The 25,212-nt window shown below is 39.0% G+C and overlaps 2 protein-coding genes across 2 annotated transcripts in view; one reads left to right on the forward strand and one right to left on the reverse strand.

The window, feature by feature from the left end:
• The window catches only part of Rhogef2 (Rho guanine nucleotide exchange factor 2), a 249,483-nt gene that overhangs the window by 64,159 nt on the left and 160,112 nt on the right, over positions 1-25,212 (reverse strand). The window contains exon 18 of the mRNA XM_071717917.1: positions 7,347-7,428. Coding sequence (XP_071574018.1) covers positions 7,347-7,428 — 82 coding nt within the window. The remainder of the gene's footprint in view (positions 1-7,346; positions 7,429-25,212) is intronic.
• On the forward strand, positions 1,419-3,227 carry LOC139779522 (uncharacterized). Its single transcript, XM_071717916.1, has one exon. It carries the CDS (start codon positions 1,419-1,421, stop codon positions 3,225-3,227), a length of 1,809 nt encoding a protein of 602 aa, XP_071574017.1.

Consider the following 25,212-nt stretch of genomic DNA (forward strand, 5'->3'; position numbering starts at 1 on the left):
CATGACTTTAATTTTAATAATTATATAATAAATATTAGATATTCTTAAGAGAAATAATCGACATTTTAGGAAGTTATAATATAAACCATTGTAAAACAAAGTCAATTTTACAGTTTATACAAAAATGTATCTAATATTATAATCGCATTTACATTAACTCATTGAGACCAAACAAACTCCGTGATCTTAATTCCTCCATGTCCTCCATGCCCAATTCGGACATGCAATCATTTGTGATTAAAATTCCATATATTATAATTATGCATAGCTTTTTTGAAAAAAAATAAAAATTATATTAAATTTGATCTTTAAGTTTTGATACTTCCATATAATAATATAATAATCAAATCACATCAGAAACTTTTACTTCATCAGTGAATAATTAATAATAAAGAATTTTTATTTGACCTAACTAGCTATCCTTATTAATTATAATCGTCATGACGTTTCGACCATAGGTTTTGGTCCTTCTCAATTGATGTAACTTTCGATGTTAATAAGCATCCTCTTTAAAATCACTGTAAAAAATTTATTGCGAAAAATATTATCCCTGCCAAGCCAAGGTGAGAACCTGGATCTAGTTATTGCAATATCACCACATGCCTCAGTCGAGTTGGTAAAGACGCCCGTCACGGAATGTAGGGAAGTCCAAGTTCGAACCCTGGCTGAGATATTTTCCGCAATAAATTCTGTTCACGCTAATTGCGTTTCCACTCTTTAGTTTAATTTACTTTCGCGCCCATTCTTATTCACTATATACGAAAGCGCTCCCGTCGACTCATGCGTATACCTCTTTAGTTAGTTTGCGAAATTGTTGTTAGCGCTCTCGTCGTCTACTGTTCTCTTCCCTCGTTCTTCTTAGGTTTTAGTTTTGTCATGTTACGTTCAACAGCGAAGATCGACATTTCTGTATAAGTCAAAATAAACTTCGGCGTAAGCCAGGAAAAGAAAATACGCAATCCACTTATTGCGGCGGCACAAGCCCTCACATATACATGGTCCTTCGAGCCGGATATTTCGGATTCTTTCGGATATTTCGGATACATACAAAAGAGCCAGCAACCTACGGAAGCCATACGGACTTACATGCACAACGAATTTCAGTATCGCAAAGATTGATATTTCAGGAATTTCGTATTCAAAGGTACATAACCTACAAGTAGCCACAAGGCCTAAGCTGCATTACGGGTAAGAACGCTTTACTGCCAGAGCATTCTCATTGTTGATCTTTGTTCGTGCAACACGCACGTTATTGAGGTAAGCCAATCGCCAGATTTGTCGCATTTGGACTAACGGTCAGCCATTTCCTGTGCCATTGATCGGCCATTGATACATATTTCGTTTACGCTTTGCATAGCACTAGCATTTTGTCTCTAAGCGGTCTCTGTGATTAGATGCATTAGTTACAAATTTATAAGATGGATTCAATGACACTCTCAGAAGCCAAGTCCAAGCGAACACACATAAGAGCCGCTGCAACACGTCTGAAAACTTACTTAGATTGTTTCAACATACAACAAGGTTCGCGACACGATATTGCTGAACGTAAAAATAAATTATCCGAGCTGTGGAATCAATTCGATCTCATTCAAACCAGAATAGAACCTCTCGAAAATGGAGACGAATCAATCACTGACAAAGATGCCCTTCTCGCACAGCAAATACAACACAGAGATAGTTTTGAGACTCCATATTTTAACTTGATGTCGCGTTATGAATCAATTTTACAACATTTTGATCGTCACGAGGATCGAGCCACGCCATTTCGTGAAGGCAACGCATTTGCCAACGGAACAAGAGAATCGCGTATTAAATTACCAAAGATTGACCTTCCAGTTTTTTCAGGTGCATATGACAATTGGTATTCATATCAGGACACTTTTGAGAAGTTAATCCACACCAACGATGCTCTTACGGAAATTGAGAAATTCCATTATCTGCGTTCATCTCTCAAGGACAAAGCAGCAGAAATAATAAAATCTATCGAAACCACATCGGATAACTACCATGAAGCATGGACGGCGGTAAAGGAACGCTTCGATAACAAGCGCTGGATCATTCAAAAGCATATTAGAGCCATATTCGACGCACCAGCGCTAACAAAAGAGAATCACGTTAATCTACGCGAATTATTAGACACCATTCTCAATCATTTACGGGCTCTTAAAGCCATAAAAAGACCCACAGAGTCTTGGGATGATTTGATTATTCACATAATTGTCTCTAAGCTTGATTCTACAACCAAAAAAGCGTGGGAAACCAGTATTCCCGATAATGAGGTACCTAACCTAAAGTCACTGACAGATTTTCTTTCAAAGCGCTGCCAGGCGCTCGATGCAATTTTTGGAAAGATGTCAGTCAGCCAATCTGCTATTTCGTCAAAGCCTTCCAACAAATCAAAGAGTCTTTCTGCCACGAATGTTATCACATCTAATTTCTCTTGTCCTCAATGCAAAGAAAATCATGCTTTGTATCACTGCGAGGCTTTCCTCAAATTACCAGTCGAAAAAAGAATTCAGATTGTAAAAAGGGCTCAATTGTGCATGAATTGCTTGAGGTCTACTGCGCATCGATCCAGAGATTGCAATTCGAGTACTTGCAGGCAATGCCAGAAAAAACACAATACACTGCTACATTTGTCAAGCGCGTCAAATACTGTAACATCGATTTCGAATGAACCTCAATCATCTGAGGCAAAACAAGACACACAGCCTATCGCTACGCAATGCCTATCGGATCAACAATCGCGTGCTCACAATACCGTATTATCTACTGCCATTATACATGTATTTGATTCCAACAATCAGGTTGTCTCTTGCCGTGCACTGTTAGATAGCGGCTCTCAGGTAAATTTTGTAACGCAGCAATTAGCCAATCGCTTACACATTAAAGAGCAACCAATTCAGATGTCAGTTTCGGGCATAGTCGACAGATCTATTCAAGCGCAAAGGGCAATTCATGTATGCGTCAAATCACGTTTTAATAGATTTAGCGAAAAACTACAATGCATAATTCTACCAAAGATCACACATCAGTTACCACAAAGATTTATACATCATCACGAGGTCAAGATACCAAACATTATAAAGCTTGTCGATCCCAATTTTAACGTTCCTAGCGATATTGACATGCTCATTGGATCAGAATTGTTTTGGAAGCTTATTTGCGCAGGACAAATCAGATCATCGAGAACACAACCAACTCTCCAAAAAACACATCTTGGTTAGATCATTTCAGGTCCTTTAGCAAACGCCACACAATCACACAACTCAGCTATCAGTTGTTTGGCTATCATGGAAGACTTACATCGTGCAATCAGCAGATTTTGGGAAGTTGAAAATATCACTTCTTCTTCCGGAACATCACTTAAAGAGCAAGAATGCGAACGTCTCTTTATGGATACTACCAGGCGCAATAATGAAGGACGCTTCATAGTGCAACTACCAGTCAAACCTGACAAGCTAAGAAATCTCGGAGACTCCATGGAAGTAGCCACACGACACTTCATGTCTTTAGAAAAACGTCTTATAAAATCACCAAAAATCTATGCTGAATACAAGGCTTTCATGCAAGAATACTTAAATCTAGGACACATGCGCGAGATAAACCATCATTCGGAATCCACCAGCAACCTTCAACCTTTCTATCTCCCGCATCATCCAGTGTACAAAGAAACAAGCACCACGACCAAATTAAGGGTCGTATTTAACGGCTCTTGCAAAACGACTACTGGGATCTCATTGAATGATGCCCTGATGGTTGGTCCTACCATTCAGGACGACCTTTTCTCAATTCTGTGCAGATTCCGCACGTACAAGTATGCCTTAACCGCTGACATCAACAAGATGTATAGGCAGGTTTTGGTCGATCCGAGCCAAACATGTCTTCAGCGTTTTTTATGGCGGAATTCTACAGATGAACCCATAAAGGTCTGTAAATCGCTCACCCTTATATATAGCACTGCTTCTGCGGCCTTTTTGGCTATCAGATCCATCAGGAAGCAAGCGGAGGATGGTGCTACTAAATTTCCAATTGGAGCTACTACAGTACTGGACGATTTCTACGTAGATTACATGGTCTCTGGCGCGGACACCCTGCAAGAGACTTTAACCATCAAGACTGAAACCTTTCAACTCCTTCAAGAAGGACGATTCGAGCTCCGAAAATGGGCTTCGAACGATCCCACACTTCGGACCAAGCAAATTCTACAAAAGGAGTTTGTTCTTTCATCCGACAAGGAATGTGAAACGAGGACATTAGGATTAATATGAAACTGTAATCTTGATCAGTTCAAATTCTCCAGCATTGTTGACTTGCTACCTTTGTCATCACCCACTAAGAGGACTATTCTCTCCAGAATCGCATTGGTCTTTGATCCTCTTGGTCTCCTCGGTCCGACTACAGTTACTTCAAAGATTATCATCCAGGAACTCTGGCGTCTCAAAATGGACTGGGATGAATCCGTCCCTTTGGACATCCTCACCAAGTGGAGGCGTTATGAAAGCGAGCTATCCGCACTGCAAAATCTTATCATACCTCGTAGAGTCATTGCTCTAGATGAATACAAGTGTTTAGAGCTCCACGGATTTGCAGATGCTAGCGAGCTAGCCTATGGCGCATGCATCTATTTACGCGCTACTTCTCAGGATGGAGAACATTCAACACGCCTCCTTTGCTCAAGAAATCGCGTCGCACCGCTCAAAACCTTATCTATCCCACGTCTCGAGTTGTGTGCAGCATTACTATTAGCCCAGCTCACCACCAAGGTTTTAAAATCTCTAAAACGAGAAATAAGCTCAATATATTTATGGACCGATTCGACCATTGTACTTGCTTGGCTGCAATCTATCAGCCGCACGTGGACTTCATTCGTTGCTAATCGTGTTGGCGAAATCCAACAGTTAACTGCCATAAAGGATTGGTACCATGTAAGTACTCAACATAATCCTGCTGATCTGCTTTCAAGAGGAGTGATGCCAACGCTGCTGCCCAGTTCACTTCTTTGGTGGACAGGACCTACATGGTTAAGTCTCGACAAAGAAAACTGGCCAGAGTCTCCACATACTATTGACAAGAAAAACGTTTCTGAACATAAGTCAACGGTTATCGCTGCCATCATTATTGAACAATCGTCATTTGATTTGTCTAACCGATTCTCAAGCCTCATGAAGCTCCTACGAGTAGTTTCTCACATTTTTAGATTTATTAACGCATTAAAACGTAAGCGCAGTCGACCAGACGATGCGCAGACTACTACAATCTCTGATATACATCAACCGATTTCTACTGAGGAGATAAATCATGCCACACAGATATTGGTGAAAGGAATCCAACTATCACATTTTCTTGAAGATATCGAATCACTAACGCAACAGCAGCAAGTTAGCAAGAAGAGTCGCTTGCTTCGACTAAATCCATTTATTGACGAAAATGGAATTTTGAGAGTAGGTGGCCGCCTTAAATTATCGCACATCTCTTACAACGCCAAGTATCCTATATTATTACCTGGCAAACATCCCTTCTCACGTCCCATCATCAAGTACGAGCACGAGAGGCATTTTCACGCAGGCCCACAGGCCACACTTGCCGCCATCCGTCAGAATTATTGGCTTGTCTCCGCAAGAGACACTGTTCGTCAATTTACTCGCAAGTGCATCACATGCTTCCGTAGCTCACCAAAACCAACTTTCACCCTCATGGCAGATCTGCCTACTTCTAGAATCACAATGTCTCAACGGCCCTTTGAGAAATGCGGTGTGGACTACGCAGGTCCTTTTTACTACAAGGTCGGATCAAGAAGAACAACTAAGTTGCTAAAATGTTACATCTCAATTTTTGTTTGTCTGGCCACAAAGGCAGTTCACATCGAACTTGCTGCTAGTTTATCGACGGAAGCCTTTCTAAATGTTTTCAAACGTTTCGTCTCTAGAAGAGGTTATCCAACGGATATCTACTCGGACAATGGCTTAAATTTTGTAGGTGCTGAGCGAGAATTAAGTGAGTTAGCGACATTATTCAGCGATCAGCAAAGTCGAAAACAAATCATTGATTATATCACTGGCATAAAAATCAACTGGCACTTTATAACACCCAGAGCACCTCATCATGGCGGAATTTGGGAGGCCGCGGTTAAGAGTAAACTTCATCTTTTTAAAATTACCTTAGTTATGAGGAACTCGAAACACTACTCATTTTAATTGAAGCAATTCTAAATTCCCGACCGCTTACTCCTATGTCTACTGATCCTGCGGATCTCACATCTTTGACACCAGGCCATTTTTTGATAGGGTCTCCATTGACGTCCTATCCACAGCCATCCCTTGAAGACGTATCTATTAATCGCCTCTCGCGCTGGCAATATGTGGAACAGTTGCGACAACATTTTTGGCGACGTTGGTCAAGAGAATATCTGCACCACTGTCAACAACGAACCAAATGGCAAACTAAGGAAAACCCAGTACATGTTGGACAATTAGCTCTGTTAATCGAGGACAATATCCCTCCACTATCCTGGCCTCTAGTTAGGATTACTGAAGTGCATCCCGGTAACGACGGCATTATTCGCACTGTCACAGTTCGTACGAATAAGGGAACCTATAAACGCCCCATAACGCGCATATGCTTGCTTCCTTTTAATGATTAAGTAAACTTTACATATTATGCTTTGTATTATTTAATAAGTTCGTTTATTTATTTATGCTACATACAACACTTTATCCGACCGATTGGCATTGCGATCTATCGTAGCGTTTTTTTTTCTAGTGTCTGATTTAAGAAATTTTTTTTGCACGCATTTCTATTGAAAGCCGATGCTTTCAAGGGCGGCGGTTTGTTCACGCTAACTGCGTTTCCACTCTTTAGTTTAATTTACTTTCGCGCCCATTCTTATTCACTATATACGAGGGCGCTCCCGTCGACTCATGCGTATACCTCTTTAGTTAGTTTACGAAATTGTTGGTAGCGCTCTCGTCGTCTACTGTTCTCTTCCCTCGTTCTTCTTAGGTTTTAGTTTTGTCATGTTACGTTCAACAGCGAAGATCGACATTTCTGTATAAGTCAAAATAAACTTCGGCGTAAGCCAGGAAAAAAAATACGCAATCCACTTATTGCGACGGCACAAGCCCTCACATATACAAATTCCTTACAGTGATTTTAAAAAGGATTGACCAAAATTAAAATAATAACGATTACAATTGACCAAAACCAATAGTCGAAACGTCGTACCAATTATAATTAATAAGGATAGTCAGTTAGGTAGAATAAAAAATCTTCATTGTAAATTAATAATCGCTACAATTTTATATCACGTGGCTGAATATCTATCTATAAACAATGCATTTAGTTACCTTGTGATGTATCCGCTCCTTATAACTTTCAGACCTGTTGATGTTCGACGTCTTTGGCTTACTGGAAATATTTTGCTGGACCCTAAACAATTGTAATTAATAAAGTATAAATTAATTTCCACGATGCAAACAAATCGATTGTATGCAATAATAAATATCAATAATCATTATTTTATACTATTGATTAAAATAATAGCCTAAAAATCCAACAATTTAAAAATATTTAATGCTAAAACTAAACAAATAAAAAAATCAAATCAAATCTAAAGTCTGAAATGCAGAAAACTATAAATCTAATGATTTAGAAATAGAGAAGATCGATGATTCACGAATTTACCGTCCATTTAGGACAAGACGTAAAAATCAAAGTAATAAATACAAATACGAAAGGTACCCAGAAAGTAAAATATATTTTTTAACGCTATTTTATAAAAAAGTAAAATATAATATTCTCCATAACATCTTTTGAACAAAACCCAGACAGCACATAAAACTAAAAGATGACGCAAAGATGTTTTTTTACAGTCATCTTTTCGACTAGACGAAAAGATGTCTTTTAGACATCTTTTCGACTAAGATGTCTTTTAGACATCTTTTCGACTACACGAAAAGTCGACCGTTTGACTGAACGAAAAGTCGTCTAAAAGATGTCTTACATGACTCTTTTTCTAATGCGCATGCGCAAGTTATGGAACAGTCATCTAATCTAAAAGTAGGATCGACTTAGGCTTTGGAGCGTTGAAAAATTATGGTAGCGTTCAGCAGAGAAAGCAGCTCAATGAGCGTTAGTAATTATTGTTCCTGATTAGTATATATTATACGTTCTTCTGGATCTTCTTCTTATGACGCCATTTCCTTTCGAAGGTTGGCGATCCAAATGGCCAACATAGTTTTAGATACGGCCATGCGAAAGATGTCCACTGAAGTACAGCCGAACCATCTTTTGATGTCTTTCAGCCAGGAATTTTGGCGCCTGCCGATGGATCTCTTCCCCTGAATCTTGCCTTGGATGATTCGTCACAGGAGTTCGTATCTTTCTCCTCGCATCAGGTGTCCTATATATCTCGTCTTTCTCTCCCTGATTGCCAACATGAGTTCTTTCTGTTTCTGCATACGGCTGAGGACTTCCTCATTGGTTATTGTGGCGGTATGCGCCACCATTGGTACACGCACGCGCGGCGCCTGTAATACCGGCAGTTCGCGGCAACGCCGCTAGGCGTCGCATCGCCCGTGCATTCTCTCGAGTTCAAGATTCCGCATCGACTAGTATAAAGGGAGACCCACTACGGGGCCGAATCAGATATTCTTAGGCGCCAGTCGCCTCGATTAGAAGCGCCTAGACGCTCAGTAACTACGGCGTTAAGCGCCCATCCTAGCATTAGCTCGCTTTCACGGCGCGAGTCGCCTGAACCAGGTCTACACAGCGCTAGCCGCTTCTACGGCGTGAGTCGCCTGCCGACCTATCACAGCGCTCGGTCGCTTCTACGGCGCGAGTCGCCTGCCGACCTATCACAGCGCTCGGTCGCTTGTACGGCGCAAGTCGCCTGCCGACCCATCACAGCGCTCGGTCGCTTCTACGGCGCGAGCCGCCTGCCGACTATCACAGCGCCTGGCCGCTTGATCTTCGCAGAGCACCTGACAGCTAGCACGGTACGGAGTGCCGTCGTGAATAAGAGAGGTTACTTTTGGACTACTGTCTCATCAACAATTTCCCATCCTGGCATCGCACGCCGGGATTGGCAAGTCCACCTACCAAGGCAAGACGCCACGTTTGTTTGAGGAACGGTTCATCTCCAAAGATGGAGATCCTACGAAGCGTCGGCGGACGCAACCAATACTTCTGCAAGCCCTTACAGTCAGGAAACGTAAGGTTGTTCTCTCTTCCCAGTCGTCGCCTGTAACGAGCGTAATACCTTCCACTCAAGAGCCGCCTCACGTTCCTCCGCCCAAGCGGCCTAGCATGCGTCCAACGGTCAGTTCAACCATCAACATAAAGAAGCGTACGCGTGACGTGGGTACTTCGACCGATCCTGGAGATCAGACCCCAAGAGCACCTTTGTACGTGGCCACCGGTACACAGACGAGCCCGAGAAAGGAACAAAAGGACGCCGCCACTCAAACCAAACAGAGGGGCGGTTTCCAGGTTAAGCATCGACGATTCTAAACACACTTACACTTAACCACCTGTAGATATATAAATATACTTGGTTAAAACATATATTAATTGTGTTGCCTACATCACTATCCTCCTTGCGATTCACGATCCTTGGGCCAACTCCTACTCACGCACCAGTAGCAGACTAAGGTAGAATACCGTCTAGATATAAGTAGTAGCACCCATAGTTATTTTATTTACCCATGATATGCGCAACATACGACGGTACAGATACATATCGAAAGCATCTATTTTCCTTTCCGTATTTGGATCAAGAGTCCAGCTTTCGCAACCGTATAACAGGGTAGAGAATATGTAGCACCTGATCATATGGACCCTGAGATCCAAACTTAGATCCGATCTCGTGAAGAACGTCTTCATACTCGTAAATATTCTTCTAGCCTGCTCGATTCTTGATCTGATCTCTTTCTTAGGGTCATATAGACTGGTCATGATGGTTCCAAGATATTTGAAGGACGAGACTTGTTCCACAATTGCCCCCTTAATAATCAGATGTGCATGCACATGTGTCTTTGAGAAAACCATGGTTTTGGTTTTCGTAGTATTCGTGAAGAGGCCAAAGCTTTCACTGTGTCGAACTATGCGGTCCATCATGTTTTGCAAGTCTTGCATGTTCTCTGCTAACACAACGGTATCGTCAGCATATCTGATATTATTAATCGTCCTGCCATTAATCTTAATTCCACCAGTAACTCCCTCTAGAGCTTCCTTGAAAATAGCCTCCGAGTATATATTGAATAGTAGTAGTGATAAGACACATCCTTGCCGCACTCCTTTCTTGATGAGAGTTGTTTCCGATGTTGCTGATTCCAGTCTAACTTCTGCGGTTTGTTGCCAGTAGAGGTTTGAGATTAAGCGTATTTCTTCTCTGTCGATCCCAGTCGCTCTGTGGATCTCTATCATCTTATGATGTTTGACGCAGTCGAATGCTTTTCTATAGTCAATGAAGCATGCAAATACATTGATGTTCATGTCCCTGCATCTTTGTGTTAGTACGTTCAAGGAGAACAACGCTTCGCGGGTGCCAAGACTATTCCTGAATCCGAATTGGGTTTCATCCAGCTGGTACTCGCATTTCTTGAAGATTCGGGTGTGAATTATTCTAAGGAATATTTTTAGAACATGAGACATGAGACTAATCATGCGATAGTCATCACAGCGTGAGGCCTGAGTCTTTTTTGGCAGAGTAATAAATGTCGATTTCAACCAGTCGGAAGGGATATTACCTGATCTATAAATCGCATTGAAAAGTGCGATCAGTAGATCCAGTCCCTTACCTTCTCGGTCGGCTATCAGTTTGATGACTTCAGCATATACGCTGTCTGGGCCAGTGGCTTTTCCGTTCTTCTGAGCTTTTATTGCGTAGACAACCTCGTCCTTGGTAATTTTTGGACCGTTCTCACTTATGTTTTTATCTACTTGCGGCGGCGTATTTGGTCTATCGTCATCAAAGAGCTCCTCCACGTATCTCTTCCATACTTGCAGTTTTGCTTCCACTCCCGTGATTATTTCGTTGTTAGCATCCCGTAGGGTTAGAACTTGATGCTTTCGGACACGATTTGTCATTTCCTTTACTTTTTTGTGCACATTAAACGCGTCATGTTTTTCTTGAAGTACTTCGATTTCCTTGCACTTCTCAGACATCCACTGTAGTTAGGGAGCTGGGTGCCAAAATTTCTATATGATTTGTTCATGTGGCAGACATTATTAATAGCGATAATTGTACCATAAGAAACATTAAGGACTGCGTCTGCCACCATGGTAGCGCTGCGTTGTCAATTGACAGCGCTTCGAATTTGTTTTAAAAAAAAGGGGGTACTATATGATTTGTTCATGTCTGCCTCTGAGGCTGATGTTCAGAATCCTTCTGAAAACGAAGAAAATCGAAGAGGCAGACATCCAGGGCTCTGACTTTAGTAGTAATCAATTTTTCAAGTTTTTTTTATGATTTAAAAAAGTGTATATGAAGTGTACACTTGGCAGACCTGAATTGTTCGATTAAAGACAATGTGAAGGACCACAGAAAAATGGTCTGCCAGCATGTTGCCTCTGCGTTGTCAATTGACAGCGCTTCAAAAATGTTAAAAAAAAAGGTGTGCTATATCATGTGTTCATGTCTGCCTCTTGGACTGATGTTTAGATTTCTTATAAAAAAGAAGAAAATCGATGAGGCAGACATCCAGGCCTCTGATATTCCAAAGGCAGACCATTTGAATATATTTTTGAAAAACTCGACACTCGCGCCAAGCTACAAGTGCTTTTTTTTACTTTTTTATTACCTGTTGGGTTGAGTTAATAAAAATTACTAAACAAAATAATAATATTAAAACTATTAATAATAACAATAATCAGCCGTAATACCCGCTTTCCTTTGATTCTCCTTGAATTTCAAAAAATTGTACAGTTCAAAATCAGTGAGCAAAATGTCTGCCAAATTTTTTTCGTATTCAGGGAGTCATAATGAATCGAATGGACGCAACTAGAACCATGAGCAAATGACTTAATAGAGCTTTTTTTTTACATTTTTACAACTACGTCTCGTGATAATGCAGAGCCCTGGATGTCTGCCTCATGGATTTTCTTCGTTTTCAGGATGATTTTGACCATCAGCCTCAGAGGCAGACATGAGCAAATGATTTAGTACTCATTTTTTTTTTTACAATTTTGAAGCGCTGTAACGCAAAAACGCAGCGACGTAGGATCTTAATTGACTGGACCAAATCGATTCGTATTGATCTGAACTTTAATCCCTATCGATATGAAACATGAACAAATCATATACCGATTTGGCACCCAGCTCCCTAACTACTGTTCCTTTGCCTCTCTGCATTTTCTCCTGATCTCTCTATTGATTTCTTTGTATAGCAGAGGATTTGGCTTTTGTACCCTTCTTTCGGTCATGAGCTCTAAAATTTCCGTGGTCATCCACTCCTTTTTCCTTCCTACCTCTGGGAATCCGATGTCCTGAACCTGTATCTCCGTTATGGTGGTCTTTATCTTATCCCAGGTTCTTTCTATCTCCACTGTGGTTTGTTTCGGTCTCTGAATTTCCTTCAGTTCATCCTCGAGTCTGGAGCTCACGTATGTCCGCATGTCTGGTTTCTGCAACTGTCCAATATCTATCTTTTTCGGTGTTCTCGCCTTCCTGACTTTTGTAAGACGTCGCATCCGGAAGTCCATGACGACTGGGTTGTGGTCACTGTTAATATCTGCACCAGGATATGTTTTTACTGTTTGCACATATTTCCTCAGCTTCGTTCCTATTAGGATAAAATCAATTTGATTTCTTATGATTTTTCCTCTGGCATCAGCAGAAGACTTCCAGGTGTATAATCTTTTAGGATGTTGCTTGAAAAACGTATTAGCGACAAGGAGATTATTTTCGACGCAAAACTGGACGAGTCTATCTCCCCTAGTATTTCTTTCATCCAGGCCATACTGTCCTACGGTATCATCTTCTGCACCAGATCCGACTTTTGCATTAAAGTCACCAATGACCATGTTTAACTCTCCTCTCTTTGTGAGCCGCATAGCTTCATCTATTTTGGAGTAGAATTCTTCCATCTCTGCATCCGTCTTGTCATTTGTTGGCGCATACACTTGTATGATATTCAGCGCTCGGTGCGAGGTTTGCAGATTCAGCATCATAACCCGGTCATTTAAGGGTATAAACTCTGCAACTGATTCAGCAACTACATTATTTACAAGGATGGCCGTTCCATATCTATGGTCGGTATCTGAGCCTCCAGAGTAGTATATGACACCGTTGCTTGTTTTCTGCATACCAGATTCAGCCATCTAACTTCGCTGAGTCCTAATATATCGATGTTCAATCTGGACATTTCTGCTTCGACATTTGCCAGTTTTCCTGCCATGTATAAGCTGCGTACGTTCCAGGTGGCAATTCGTATTTTTGTGTTATATATTTTGTGTTATATATGATGAAAAAATTTGTCATCTTTGTGCTGTCTGGGAAGTAATCTCACGTAATGCAATTCCTAAGCATCTCGCTTATAATACACGTAGTATACCCAGGTAGCAAGATGACGTCTAAAGACGTCTTAATGACGTTAGACCGTTAGAGACGTCATTAAGACAGAATTAATACCTCATTTGACGTCCCTAGGATTCTGCTACCTAGGATATTTGTGCGTAATATTGTAAAGATTTTAAGGTAATTTTAAGGTAGTAACCTCTTTTAATAATGAGTTTATAAAAAGCTCAATTAATAATCCTTAGATCGTGATGTATGTTCAGCAGAAATAAAGTATTATATTATACTAATATATACTAGTACTATATACTATATACTATATACCATATACCATATACTATATACTATGTACTATATGTATATACTATATACTAATATATAGTATATTATATTGTACTAAACTCGTCACAAAAATTATATCAAAAAAGGTAAAAAAAGGCGCCAAGTACAATGTATTTTGTAAATCCAACCTAAGTGGTAGTACTTAGCTTTATTTCTCCTTAACAAAATTATATCACAAAATTGCGTTACCTAACTTAACCTAACTTAACCTAAGTAATATGTATTTCAAAAAAATATATGAAATCTTTAAATTGCGCCAATTACAAAGAGAATATATACTAGGTGCGCAACTAAGTTTCCGGGTTTTTTTGATCAATAAAAAATGGAAAATTTCAAGAGAAATACAAAAAATGGTTTATTCAAAGTATCGTCCCTCGCTAGCTATACATTTTCGCCATCTCTCTGGCAATACATGAATACCGCGACAATAAAACGACGCGTCTTTGGACTGAAACCATTCATCCAACCAATTTTGCACTTCTTCGAAATTGGTCAAGTGTAGCCCAGCCAAGCCATGCGCCATCGACCGGAACAAGTGATAATTGGAAAGCGCCAGGTTTGGCGAATACGGCGGGTGCGGTAGCAGATCCCATTTCAGCGTTTTGATGGTGTCCTGGACGATGGAACTGCGATGGCACGGAGCGTTGTCGTGCTGCAATATCACTCGTTCGTGTCTCGTGTCCCATTCTGGCCGTTTTTCGAGCAATGTATGGTTTTAATTAATCAGTTGTTGTCGGTAGCGATGCCCATTGACAGTTTCGCCCGGTTTCAGCAGCTCATAGTACACGATTCCTTTCTGGTCCCACCAAACGCAGAGCATTGTCTTCTTTCCAAAACGATTTGGCCGTGCCGTCGATGTTGATTCTTCACCAGGTGAAAGCCACGATTTTTTGCGTTTGGGATTCTCTAAATATATTCACTTCTCATCGCCAATAACAATTCGATGAAGAAAACTCTTTCTTTCATGCCGCAAAAGCAAAATTTCGGAAGTGGCTCTTCAATTTTCCATCTGTCTCTCAGTCAACTCATGCGGCACCCATTTTCCTTCCTTTTTAATTTTTCCCATGGCATGTAAACGTTTGGAAATACCTTGGTGAGTCATGTTTAATGCCTCCGCAAGTTGATCTTGTGTTTGCGTATCATCTTCATCCAATAACGCTTGCAGATCGGCGTCCTCAATTGTTTTTGGTCTTCCGGAGCGCTCCTTGTCCTCAGTGTCGAAATCGCCACTTCTGAAGCGTTTAAAACAATCTTCACAGGTAGTTTTCGATGGTGCATGTTCGCCGTAGGCCTCCTCAAGCAAACGACGTGCTTCAGCTGCATTTTTTTTCAAGTTAAAGCAGAAAAGCAAAGCTTCCCGCAAATGCTGTTTATTTGGCACAAAACTCGACATCTCCGTTGTTAGAAAAAATATTTTTGCGTTGCGATATGTGTTTATATAACGACTGGTTATTGTTAACAGATGTCCAAGCTATAACTTCAGACAACTTCAGACATGTAAGTCGAGTACATGTGTTATTGGTGCCATCTATGTGTGAAACCCGGAAACTTAGTTGCGCACCTAGTATATTGCTTTGAAAAATAAATGTTGTGCAACTACTTTTAAAAAATAAAACCCAAGTGGTACATATCTTTGTGCTCTCATTCAAGGGTCTTCCTATTCCAACCCAAGTAAGTTTAATTCTCCTTAACACAAAATTATAATATTACAAAGAATCATTTTAATCACAAAGATTTAAAAAGGTAACAGTAGAAAATAAAAATATTTAACCCTTAACTGGCACACGTTCGCGATCGAACGTTATCTGCACACGGGGTGTTGTACACCCCACACACTTTGAACGTTGGGTACGGCGAAATGGAGGCTCCAATAGGCTTGAAAGAAATCAAGTACATACATTAAACACTGGAAAATGATACCCATTAGCCTAAACTATGAAATTTTTAGTTTTGAGGCTTCAAAAAAATTCCTGCTCTTGAGGTGTTCAACACCCCATGTGAAGGTATCAATTTTATACGTCAGATTCGAATTGTGTTTGGAAGCGAAATTCATAGATTATCCGACCGAGAAAGATGTTTAAACTTGACGAAATTTGTTTTGGGGTGTTTGACACCCCGCGTTCCAGTTAAGGGTTAATTAAAATAAAATAAATAAATTTTTCTTGTAAAAAAACTTGGCGCTGCTAGACCTCTGCTAGAAATTTAATAAAATACTCAAATTTTTGAATAAAAAATAATAAAAATAATTTAGGAAAGAATGTGAAGGGAGTAAAAAAATTAGAAACTTGCACATTGCTTCCTCATCATTACATATCGCTACCATTGCTCCTATTTTATTTTGCTCATAAAGTTTCCTCTGTGAGGAAGCTTGTATTTTATTTAATGCATAATTATTAGTATTTATTAGTTTGGCTTCCTCATAGAGCGAAATTAAATAGGAGCAATGGTAGAGATCTGTAATGATGAGGAAGCAATGTGCAATTTTCTAATTTGCACTTTTTTTCATTTTAAATTTAACATTTTTATGAATTGAAAAAGGTCAGCTTAGCAGCACAAGTGGGGTTTTACAGTTGACGCAATGTCAAATCGATGTTGACTTTGAGAGTTCAGGCTACATAGTCCATATATGGACTTCGCATATGGACCTTTGATCGCGTATAAAGCTGGATCTAATCAACCAAATCTTAAAGAATTATATATGAAATAGAAGTAGAAAAAACTGAGAAAAGAATATAACAATACAATAATTTTTTGATGTGCAGAGAAAATGTTGAAAAAAATTAAAAATAAAAGAAATAAAAAATTAAGAAAGACATACTAAATAAGCAGAAATCGGTAATCTCTTCACCGATCTCCGCCAAATTAAATAACAATCTTCCTTTAATGATACTCTATCCATCAAATAACTTAGGGTAGATCGAGGCGAATCGGATCAATATAAGTTTTAAGACAGTTTTTGTTAGTGTTTTATTTCAAACGAGCTATTTTATCGTGCTAATTAGTAATCCGATTCGCCTCGGTCTACCCTATACATTTGTTAAGCAGAAAGCAGTAACCCTTTCACCAATCTTCGTCAAATTCAAAACAACCTTCCTTTAATGATACCTTGTATATAAGATTACATGTATAACTTGTACACTTTTTAGGCAAAAATTGGTAACCCCTTCACCGATTATTGCCAAATTCCACACCAACCTATCTTTAATGATACTCTATCCATAAAAAAAAATTAAGCTCGATATCTCAAAATTTACGAAAATTAGAGCAACCACGGACATTTCTAAAAATAGCCAGAAATCGGTAATCCCTTCACCGATCCTTGCTAAATTCAACACCAACCTACCTTTAATGATACTCTATCTATAAAAAAAAATTAAGCTTGATATCTCAAAATTTGCGGAAATTAAAGCAATCACGTAGATTTTTTTAAACAGAAATCGATAACCCCTTCTTTATTATTAACAATTTTTATTAATTCTATTATATTCTTCAATTTTTTCTACCCTTATTTCATATATAATTCTTTAAAATTTGGTTAATCAGTTCTTGAGTTATAGAAATTTCAGTAAACTTGGCTGTTTTTTTTTACAGAAATCGGTAACCCCTTTATTATTAACAATTTTTATTAATTCTATTATATTCTTTAGTCTTTTCTACCCCTATTTTATATATAATTCGTTAAGAATTGGTTGATTAGTTCTGGAGTTATAGAAACTTCGGTAAATTTGGCACATACACACATACATACATATGAACATTTTTTTTTAATGCGATATTTCGACGTTTTAGAACACGCTGAACATATTAACATCAAAAACTCAAAAAACAATCTTTTCTTTGGTTTCTTCTACCCCTATTTTATATATAATTCTTTTAAATTTGGTTGATTAGAGCCAACTTTATACGCAATCAAAAGTTCATATACGAATTTACGAAAACAAAGCTTCCTCTATGAGGAAGCAAAAGAATCAAATGTTGATTTGAGGGATTCGAGAAAACAAAAGCGAAAGAATGACGAGGATGAAAAAAAATTAAAATAAAGAAGGAAATAAAATAAATAATTAAAGTAAAATAATTTATTGACATAATTTGATATTTCTAAATGTATTTCAAATTAATTATATACAATATAAAAAAATTATATGCATTTTAAAATATTTTAATAAATTTTCTCTTCTGCTTTTAAATATTATATATTTTGTGACGTTGCAGTTTCGCTGCATTGTGGCAGCGCCCCGCCGCCGTCACAAGGCGCGGGTTTTCGGCAAATAATTATTCGCTTCGCGCCCGAGGACGGTCCCAAGAGTCGATGCGAGATCTCCAGGGGCATAATTAAGCGCGTTTGCATGTTCTGATCCTTTTTATTTTCTTTTGTACTATTGCGTGGCGCCTCACCGAGCTGAGACCGGGGTTCCTGAGGACATGCAGCGGATCGCGAAATGCGGAGTCGACCGAGAGGATCGAAATGATAGATCGATCGACGAGGGCGGACCGCGGCGAGACTCGCGGGCCGACGAGTACAAGGGAGCGCAGGAGGACACGCGCGCGGCGCGTGACACAGCGGCGGACGGACCCGTAGAAGCGGGGCCCCGGACGCCGGGGCAGAATAAACTTCACCTGTCTTCCTCATCTGCAGACCGGACTCCGGGATGGGTGGCCCCATTCCCGGACCGAAACGGAGGGAGCACAGAGACATTAGCGTCCCGTCCACTGCCGGGAAAAATCCCGGCGAAATCACCGCGCGAGCGAGGAACTATTAAGCGTCCTGCGGGAGCCGTGATTGACGGCCCTGCACAAGGATACGTCGCGAGCCTGCGAGCTCACCCCTAATTGGTCCGCGCTATAGCGTCGCAGGGCCGCGTACGCCCGGAGTGGGGCGCGCTATCGATTCCGCCATCGAGCGAATTTTCGGGAGCACTCTCGGATCGTCCTCCAGCGAGATAAATCGTTTAACGTGGCACAGTACGCCCGGCCTTTCGAGCCCTTGTTCTGACGACGACGATCGGCCCGACCTTTGGCAGCAACATACCCTCGGGAGGAGGCAGATCACTGGTGAGGTTGCCTCGCGTAATATTCCGTATGTAAAGCCACGACACCGCCCTCCGGGCCGCGCTTTCGCTCAAGAATAACTTCGGTAATTAGCGTATTCGCCGATAAGGCGTTGATATGGCGATCGATAGCGAAAGCGAGGGGCGCCGGACTGGTTTCGTGGCCATGGGATCGCGACCGAACTTGCAAACCCCTGGGGATCGCGGTAGACGTGTCCAAAACGGATGTCGAGATCGCGAATTCGCCATGTCTCGCGACCTTCGCGTTCGCGACCGCGTGTTTCATTGTGCGTCGTAATTCGTACGGTCGGGACTTAGATTCCGCACGCGGCATTACTCGCGTTATTAGTTGTGTTGGACTATTACTCGCGTTCGGTTGCTCCTTGCGTTGGGATAATTGCGTTGGAATATGATTCGCGTTGACTTGACTCGCGTTATTAATTGCGTTGGAGTATTGCTCGCGTTCGGTTATCGGATGCCGTCGCGTCGACTTAACGATTGCGTTAGAGTATGACTCGCGTTGGATTTCTTGCGTTCGGTTGATTCTCGCGTGAGAATAATTGCGTTCAGATAGTACTTGCGTTAGGATACGATTCGCGTTAGAATAGCATTCGCGTTTATTATTGTATTTCATTGTTACTCGCGGTAACTTCGTATTTTCGCGTTAGTTATAGTATTTTGCGTTATGTCGAGGGCCTCTGCCCATCATTCTTCGCGTTAAAATATCGCTGGCAATAGCGTGTTGCGTTTGGACGATGTTTGCGCTGCGATTATTACTTGCGCTGGATTAAGAATTTGGCGACAGAATCCCTGCGTGGCTTTGGACGTGGCGTTCACGCGCTCCGAGCGTGACACACCATGATTTCGCGATCTTTCGCGTTCAACCGTACTTTCTATTGATATTATTTCGCGTTTACTTCAATTATTGCGTATTCGGCTGTGTCGTTTTGCCGATATTCTATGTTAGTTGTAAGTTTAATTTTCTACTATTATCCTCTGATTTGATAACGGCGCATTCCGCGCGTTTACTGTAAATTAACGTAATATTCCGTTCATTTCTTACCTCCGCGTGACGATTATTGTTAGTTTCATTTCTGACATCCGCGTGATCATCTGCTTATTTGATTATGGTAACAATGAAAGCCGAATTGGCAGTGACTCTCTCACCGGAGAAATTCCTCCGAATAAACGTTGTTATTCATTTGTTAATTGCCTGAGTTAGTGATTTAGGCGTCACCCCGCCGAATACCGCGCTGCCCTTCATCAACCCCGCCCATAACCGTTAGGTCGAGCTGGCCGATCTCTCGCACACCGGATTCCTTGCGTTTTGCGTTCCTTTCGGGTTTAGCGTACTTAGTGGACGCGTGTCTACGCGTCTGGCGCCCAACATTAAGAATTTTCGTGTCGAGTTGCCGGACTGTGCGAGGAATCGTCGGAGAGGCCCACCACCCTTCTCTCCTTCCCCCCTTTTGATCCGTCGCGCGCCTCGGGCGCGAAAAAGACGTGACAATTTATATATTTAAAAAAATATTAGACAAAATATCAGAAAAAAATATTAGACAGAAAATTAATTGTTAATCCATTAATTGTTAAGCATTTCTAAATTTTCGCAAAATATCTGTGATAACTTAATTTTAATTTTATTTATTTTTTAATTTAACCTTTTTATGAATTGAAAAAAGGTCAGCTTAGTAGCACAAGTGGAGTTTTACAATTGCAATGTCAAATCGATGTTGACTTTGGGAGTTCAAGCTACATGGTCCATATATGGACTTCGCATATGGACCTTTAATCGCGTATAAAGCTGGGTCTAATCAACCAAATCCTAAATAAGTATATATAAAATAGGGGTAAAAAAGACCGAAGAAGATAATAGAATTATAAATAGTCCGATATCTCAAAATTGGCGGAAGTTAGAGCAACCACGGACATTTTTCAAAAAATTCAAAATTTTATAAATAGCCCGATATCTCCAAATTTGCGAAAGTTATAACTATCAGACATTTTTCAAAAAATTATGTACCTTTAATCGCGTATAAAGCTGGGTCTAATCAACGAAATCTTAAAAAATTATATATAAAATAGGGATAGAAGAGACTGAAAAATATAATAGAATTAGAAATAACCTGATATCTAAAAATTTGCGGAAGTTAGAGTAACCACGGACATCAGATCCGTACACACACACACGCACACGCACACGCACACGCACACGGAAATTCTTTTTAACGCAATTTTTCGACGTTTTAAAACACTGAACATATTGGCATCAAAAACTCAAAAAATAATATTTTCCTAACGCGAGCGTGAAATAGGCCGCTTTTCGCGCTTGTTTTGAGTGAGCAAAACGATCCATTTCTCAATCGATGACGTAAGCGTTGAGAAATGGAGCCATTTCTTAACTAGTGGAGAAATGAAATTGTAAGCATTAAGAAATGGCTTCATTTTATTGATGTCTCATGGTGACCGCGGGTGTTAGCGGCAACTTCACGTTATTTTACGTCGTGAAGTTACGTTTCATTACGCGTCAATGCACATTTTGCTCGCGTTGTTAATCATGGAGATTTTGAGCAGTGACGAGGATTATTTTACGCCGCCCGAAATTCGCGCGGAGGCTTCTACGGCCCGAAGCAATTTGCTACCGGATGCATCTCGAGATAAATACATCGCGGCCTACAAGCTAGAATGGCAAAAAGAAAAACAAACATCGTTATTCTCGGAAGATTGTTTTTTGTCGTATTTTAACGTTAAGCTAAAAGATATGGCCCCCACGACCCTGTGGTCTCGCTATTCAATGCTCCGAGCTGTAATCGAAACGAAACAAAACGTGGACATTAGTAAATATAAAGAGTTGCGTGCTTTATTAAAAAAGAAAACGAAAGGCCATCGTCCAAAAAAAGCCAAAGTTTTCACCAGTACTAACATCAGCAAATTTCTGAATGATGCTTCAGACGATCAATACCTGGCAATGAAGGTAAGCAGTAACAAGAAACTGTCCATAAACTTCATAAAAAAAATAATATATACTTCGAAAATCAAAAAAAAAATTTATACAGGTTGTATAACAATCATGGGCGTGTGCGGAGGTTGCAGATGCAACGAACTAACAAACATGAAAAGATCCGACGTTGAAATACAAGACGAGGTAATTTTGATAAACGTACCCAAAACGAAAACTGGGATTCAACGGTCGTTCGTGATTAACGAAGCGCACGCAGCGACTGTCAAGACGTACATGGCACTTCGCCCTGAATCAGCAACCACTGACCGATTTTTCCTGCGCTTTAATAAAGGAAAATGCTCGGTGCAGCCGATCGGAATAAACACGTTCAGCGGCATGCCAAAACAGATTGCGACGTATTTACAGTTGGAAAATGCTGAATTATACACTGGTAAAATACTCAATTTTTTTAAATTTGATAACTTGATTTTTCAAATTTTTTAAATGATTTTAATGTGTAGGCCACAGTTTCCGACGCACATCCGCCACGTTGTTGGTCGAGGGAGAAGGAGACCTCGGAGAGCTGAAACGTCATGGCGGCTGGAAAAGCACCACGATTGCAGAGGGATATGTAAAAAATTCTTTCCACGGAAAAATCGCGACTTGTAATAAAATTACATTGGACTTGAAACCAAACAAGCCAGCACGATCAATATTGGGACCGGTTAATGTGCCAGCGCTTTCCGCGAAACCCTACATTGTTGAAAATCTGTCGGAAAATATTATAGAAATTCCCAATACATCTGCCAAAATAACAGTGCAAATTTCAAATTGTAGCAACTGTAAGATTGAGATTGGGAAGCAATAATTTTAATTGAAAAGATTATACAATTGTGATTAAAACTGCAATTTGTTGTTATTCTAATATAATATAAATAAAATATCATAATTTATGTGAAATTTGTTACTTTCTTTTATTTCAATAAAAAAAATATGTTTTATTTTTATTTTATTTTTTGTCTTAGTCGGGGGGGCTTCGCCCCCCGAACCCTCCACCGGGGCTTCGCCCCTGGGCCCCACCGGGGCTTTGCCCCGGACCCCATCGGGGGGCTTCGCCCCCCGAACCCCCCCATTTGGCGCCTAGAACAAGGCCTATTTCACGCTCTTGTTAGGAAAAATAGTATGTACAACTCGTGGGAAGAGTGGTCGAGCCCAAATGAGTGTGATGGTCGCACGAGCGAAGCGAGTCACACTCATTCAGAATCGACCACTTTTCCCACTCGTTGTACAATATACTATTTCTTTGGTTTTTTCTACTCCTATTTCATATATAATTTTTTTAAATTTGATTGATTAGACCCAACTTTATACGCCATCAAAGGTTCATATACGAAGTTTACGAAAACAAAGCTTCCTCTATGAGGAAACAAAAGCAGCGCCAAGTATTTTTACAAGAAAAATTTATTTATTTTATTTTAATTACATATTTTTATTTTCTACTGTTACTTTTTTAATTCTTTGTGATTAACCCTTAAATGCCACCCGGGGTCCAGCGGACCCCAGACCCTTTAGAATAAAATATTTTCAAATGTTCCCGCCAAAAATGGAGCTTATATTTATTTATTTATTATTTTTTATTTTTTTGATTTTGGAGCCAATATTTTAACTGTTAGCGATCTTAATTTTTTATACTATGTTGAAATTGAAATTTTAACAATATAAGCATTTTATTCTCTTTTCTAAGCCTTGAACAACATTGAAAATAATTTTCATAACTAAATATCAAAAAATCAATACGTAAGGAGACATTTTTCATGCTGGGGTCTTTTAGACCCCATGTGTCATTTACGAGATTCTTGAGAGGTGTGGCATTTAAGGGTTAAAATGATTCTTTGTAATATTATAATTTTGTTAAGGAGAATTAAAGCTACTTGGGTTGGAATAGGAAGACCCTTAAATGGGAGCACAAAGATATGTTCCACTTGGGTTTTATTTTTTAAAAGTGGTTGCACAACAATTATTTTTTAAAGCAATACATATATTCTCTTTGTAATTGGCGCAATTTAAAGATTTCATAAATTTTTTTGAAATACATATCACTTAGGTTAAGTTAGGTAACGCAATTTTGTGATATAATTTTGTTAAGAAGAAATAAAGCTACTACCACTACTAGGTTGGATTTTTGGATTTACAAAATACATTGTACTTGGCGCCTTTTTTTACCTTTTTTGAAAAAGGTAATTTTATACTGATATCACGCATTTTGTAGTGTTAAGCAGGGAAACAAATTAAATTTTTATTGAATTAGCATATTAGTAATTAGTCACAAAAAATTACGAATTAGATACATAAAATATAATATTTAGGTACAAGTGAATTACGCATTACTTAAAAAATTGGTAATTCGTCAGAGAAAAATTTTTAATTACGTGAAAATTACTATTTAGGTAAAAATAAATTAATTTCTTTTGTAAATTGATAATTAGTAAAAATAAATTCTTTATTATTAAAATAATTAATATTGTCAAAAATAAATTACTATCTACTTATTTAAAAATTAAAAATTATTAATTTTTTCAATAGTCAATATTTAGTCTCAAATAAATTACTTATTTTAAAAATTATTAATTGGTTTGATATAATTTAATTATTGCAGTTAAACGTGTTTAAAAAAAAACAATTATGTTAATGTTATATATATATATTTCTTTTTACCTGAGACTAATTATTTATTATTGAAAAAATTAGTAATTATTTTTCACTAATTATTAATTTTTAAATAAGTAGTAATTCATTTTTTACAAACTATTAATTATTTTAATAAAGAATTTATTTCTACTAATTATCAATTTGCAAAAAGAAATTAATTCATTTCTGCCTAAATACTAATTTTCACGTAACTAGAAATTTTTCTCTGACAAATTACAAATTTTTGGAGTAATGCGTAATTCACTTCTACCTGAATATTATTAATTTTTACGTAATTAGTAATTTTTTGTAACTAATTATTAATTTGCTAATTCAATAAAACTTTAGATAAATATGTAGAATAACGGCGCGCTCTGATTCCTTTGAAATTTTCAAATTTTGTGTACTTTGTGTAGTAAAAAAGATTCTAAGAAGGAAAATTGTCGCTCATGTTCCGTTTGTTTATAATTAATACTTAAAATATCACAATGTCGGTAAGTAAAGAAATAATAATTTATGAATGTACATATATTTCGCTTCTTACTATTAGATCATGTTATTTACAACTTTAGTCAATTATATATTTAAAAATTATAATCTATGTTAAAGCAGAAAATAGTAGTAAACGTAAATACAGGGTATTCTCTGCTTTAAAAAATTTAAAGGATCACAATTAA

The sequence above is a fragment of the Temnothorax nylanderi genome, unplaced genomic scaffold (assembly GCF_030848795.1).
Source record: "Temnothorax nylanderi isolate EJ_2023f unplaced genomic scaffold, tnyl_v1.0 TNYL_tig0229_pilon, whole genome shotgun sequence".
NCBI lineage: Eukaryota > Metazoa > Arthropoda > Insecta > Hymenoptera > Formicidae > Temnothorax > Temnothorax nylanderi.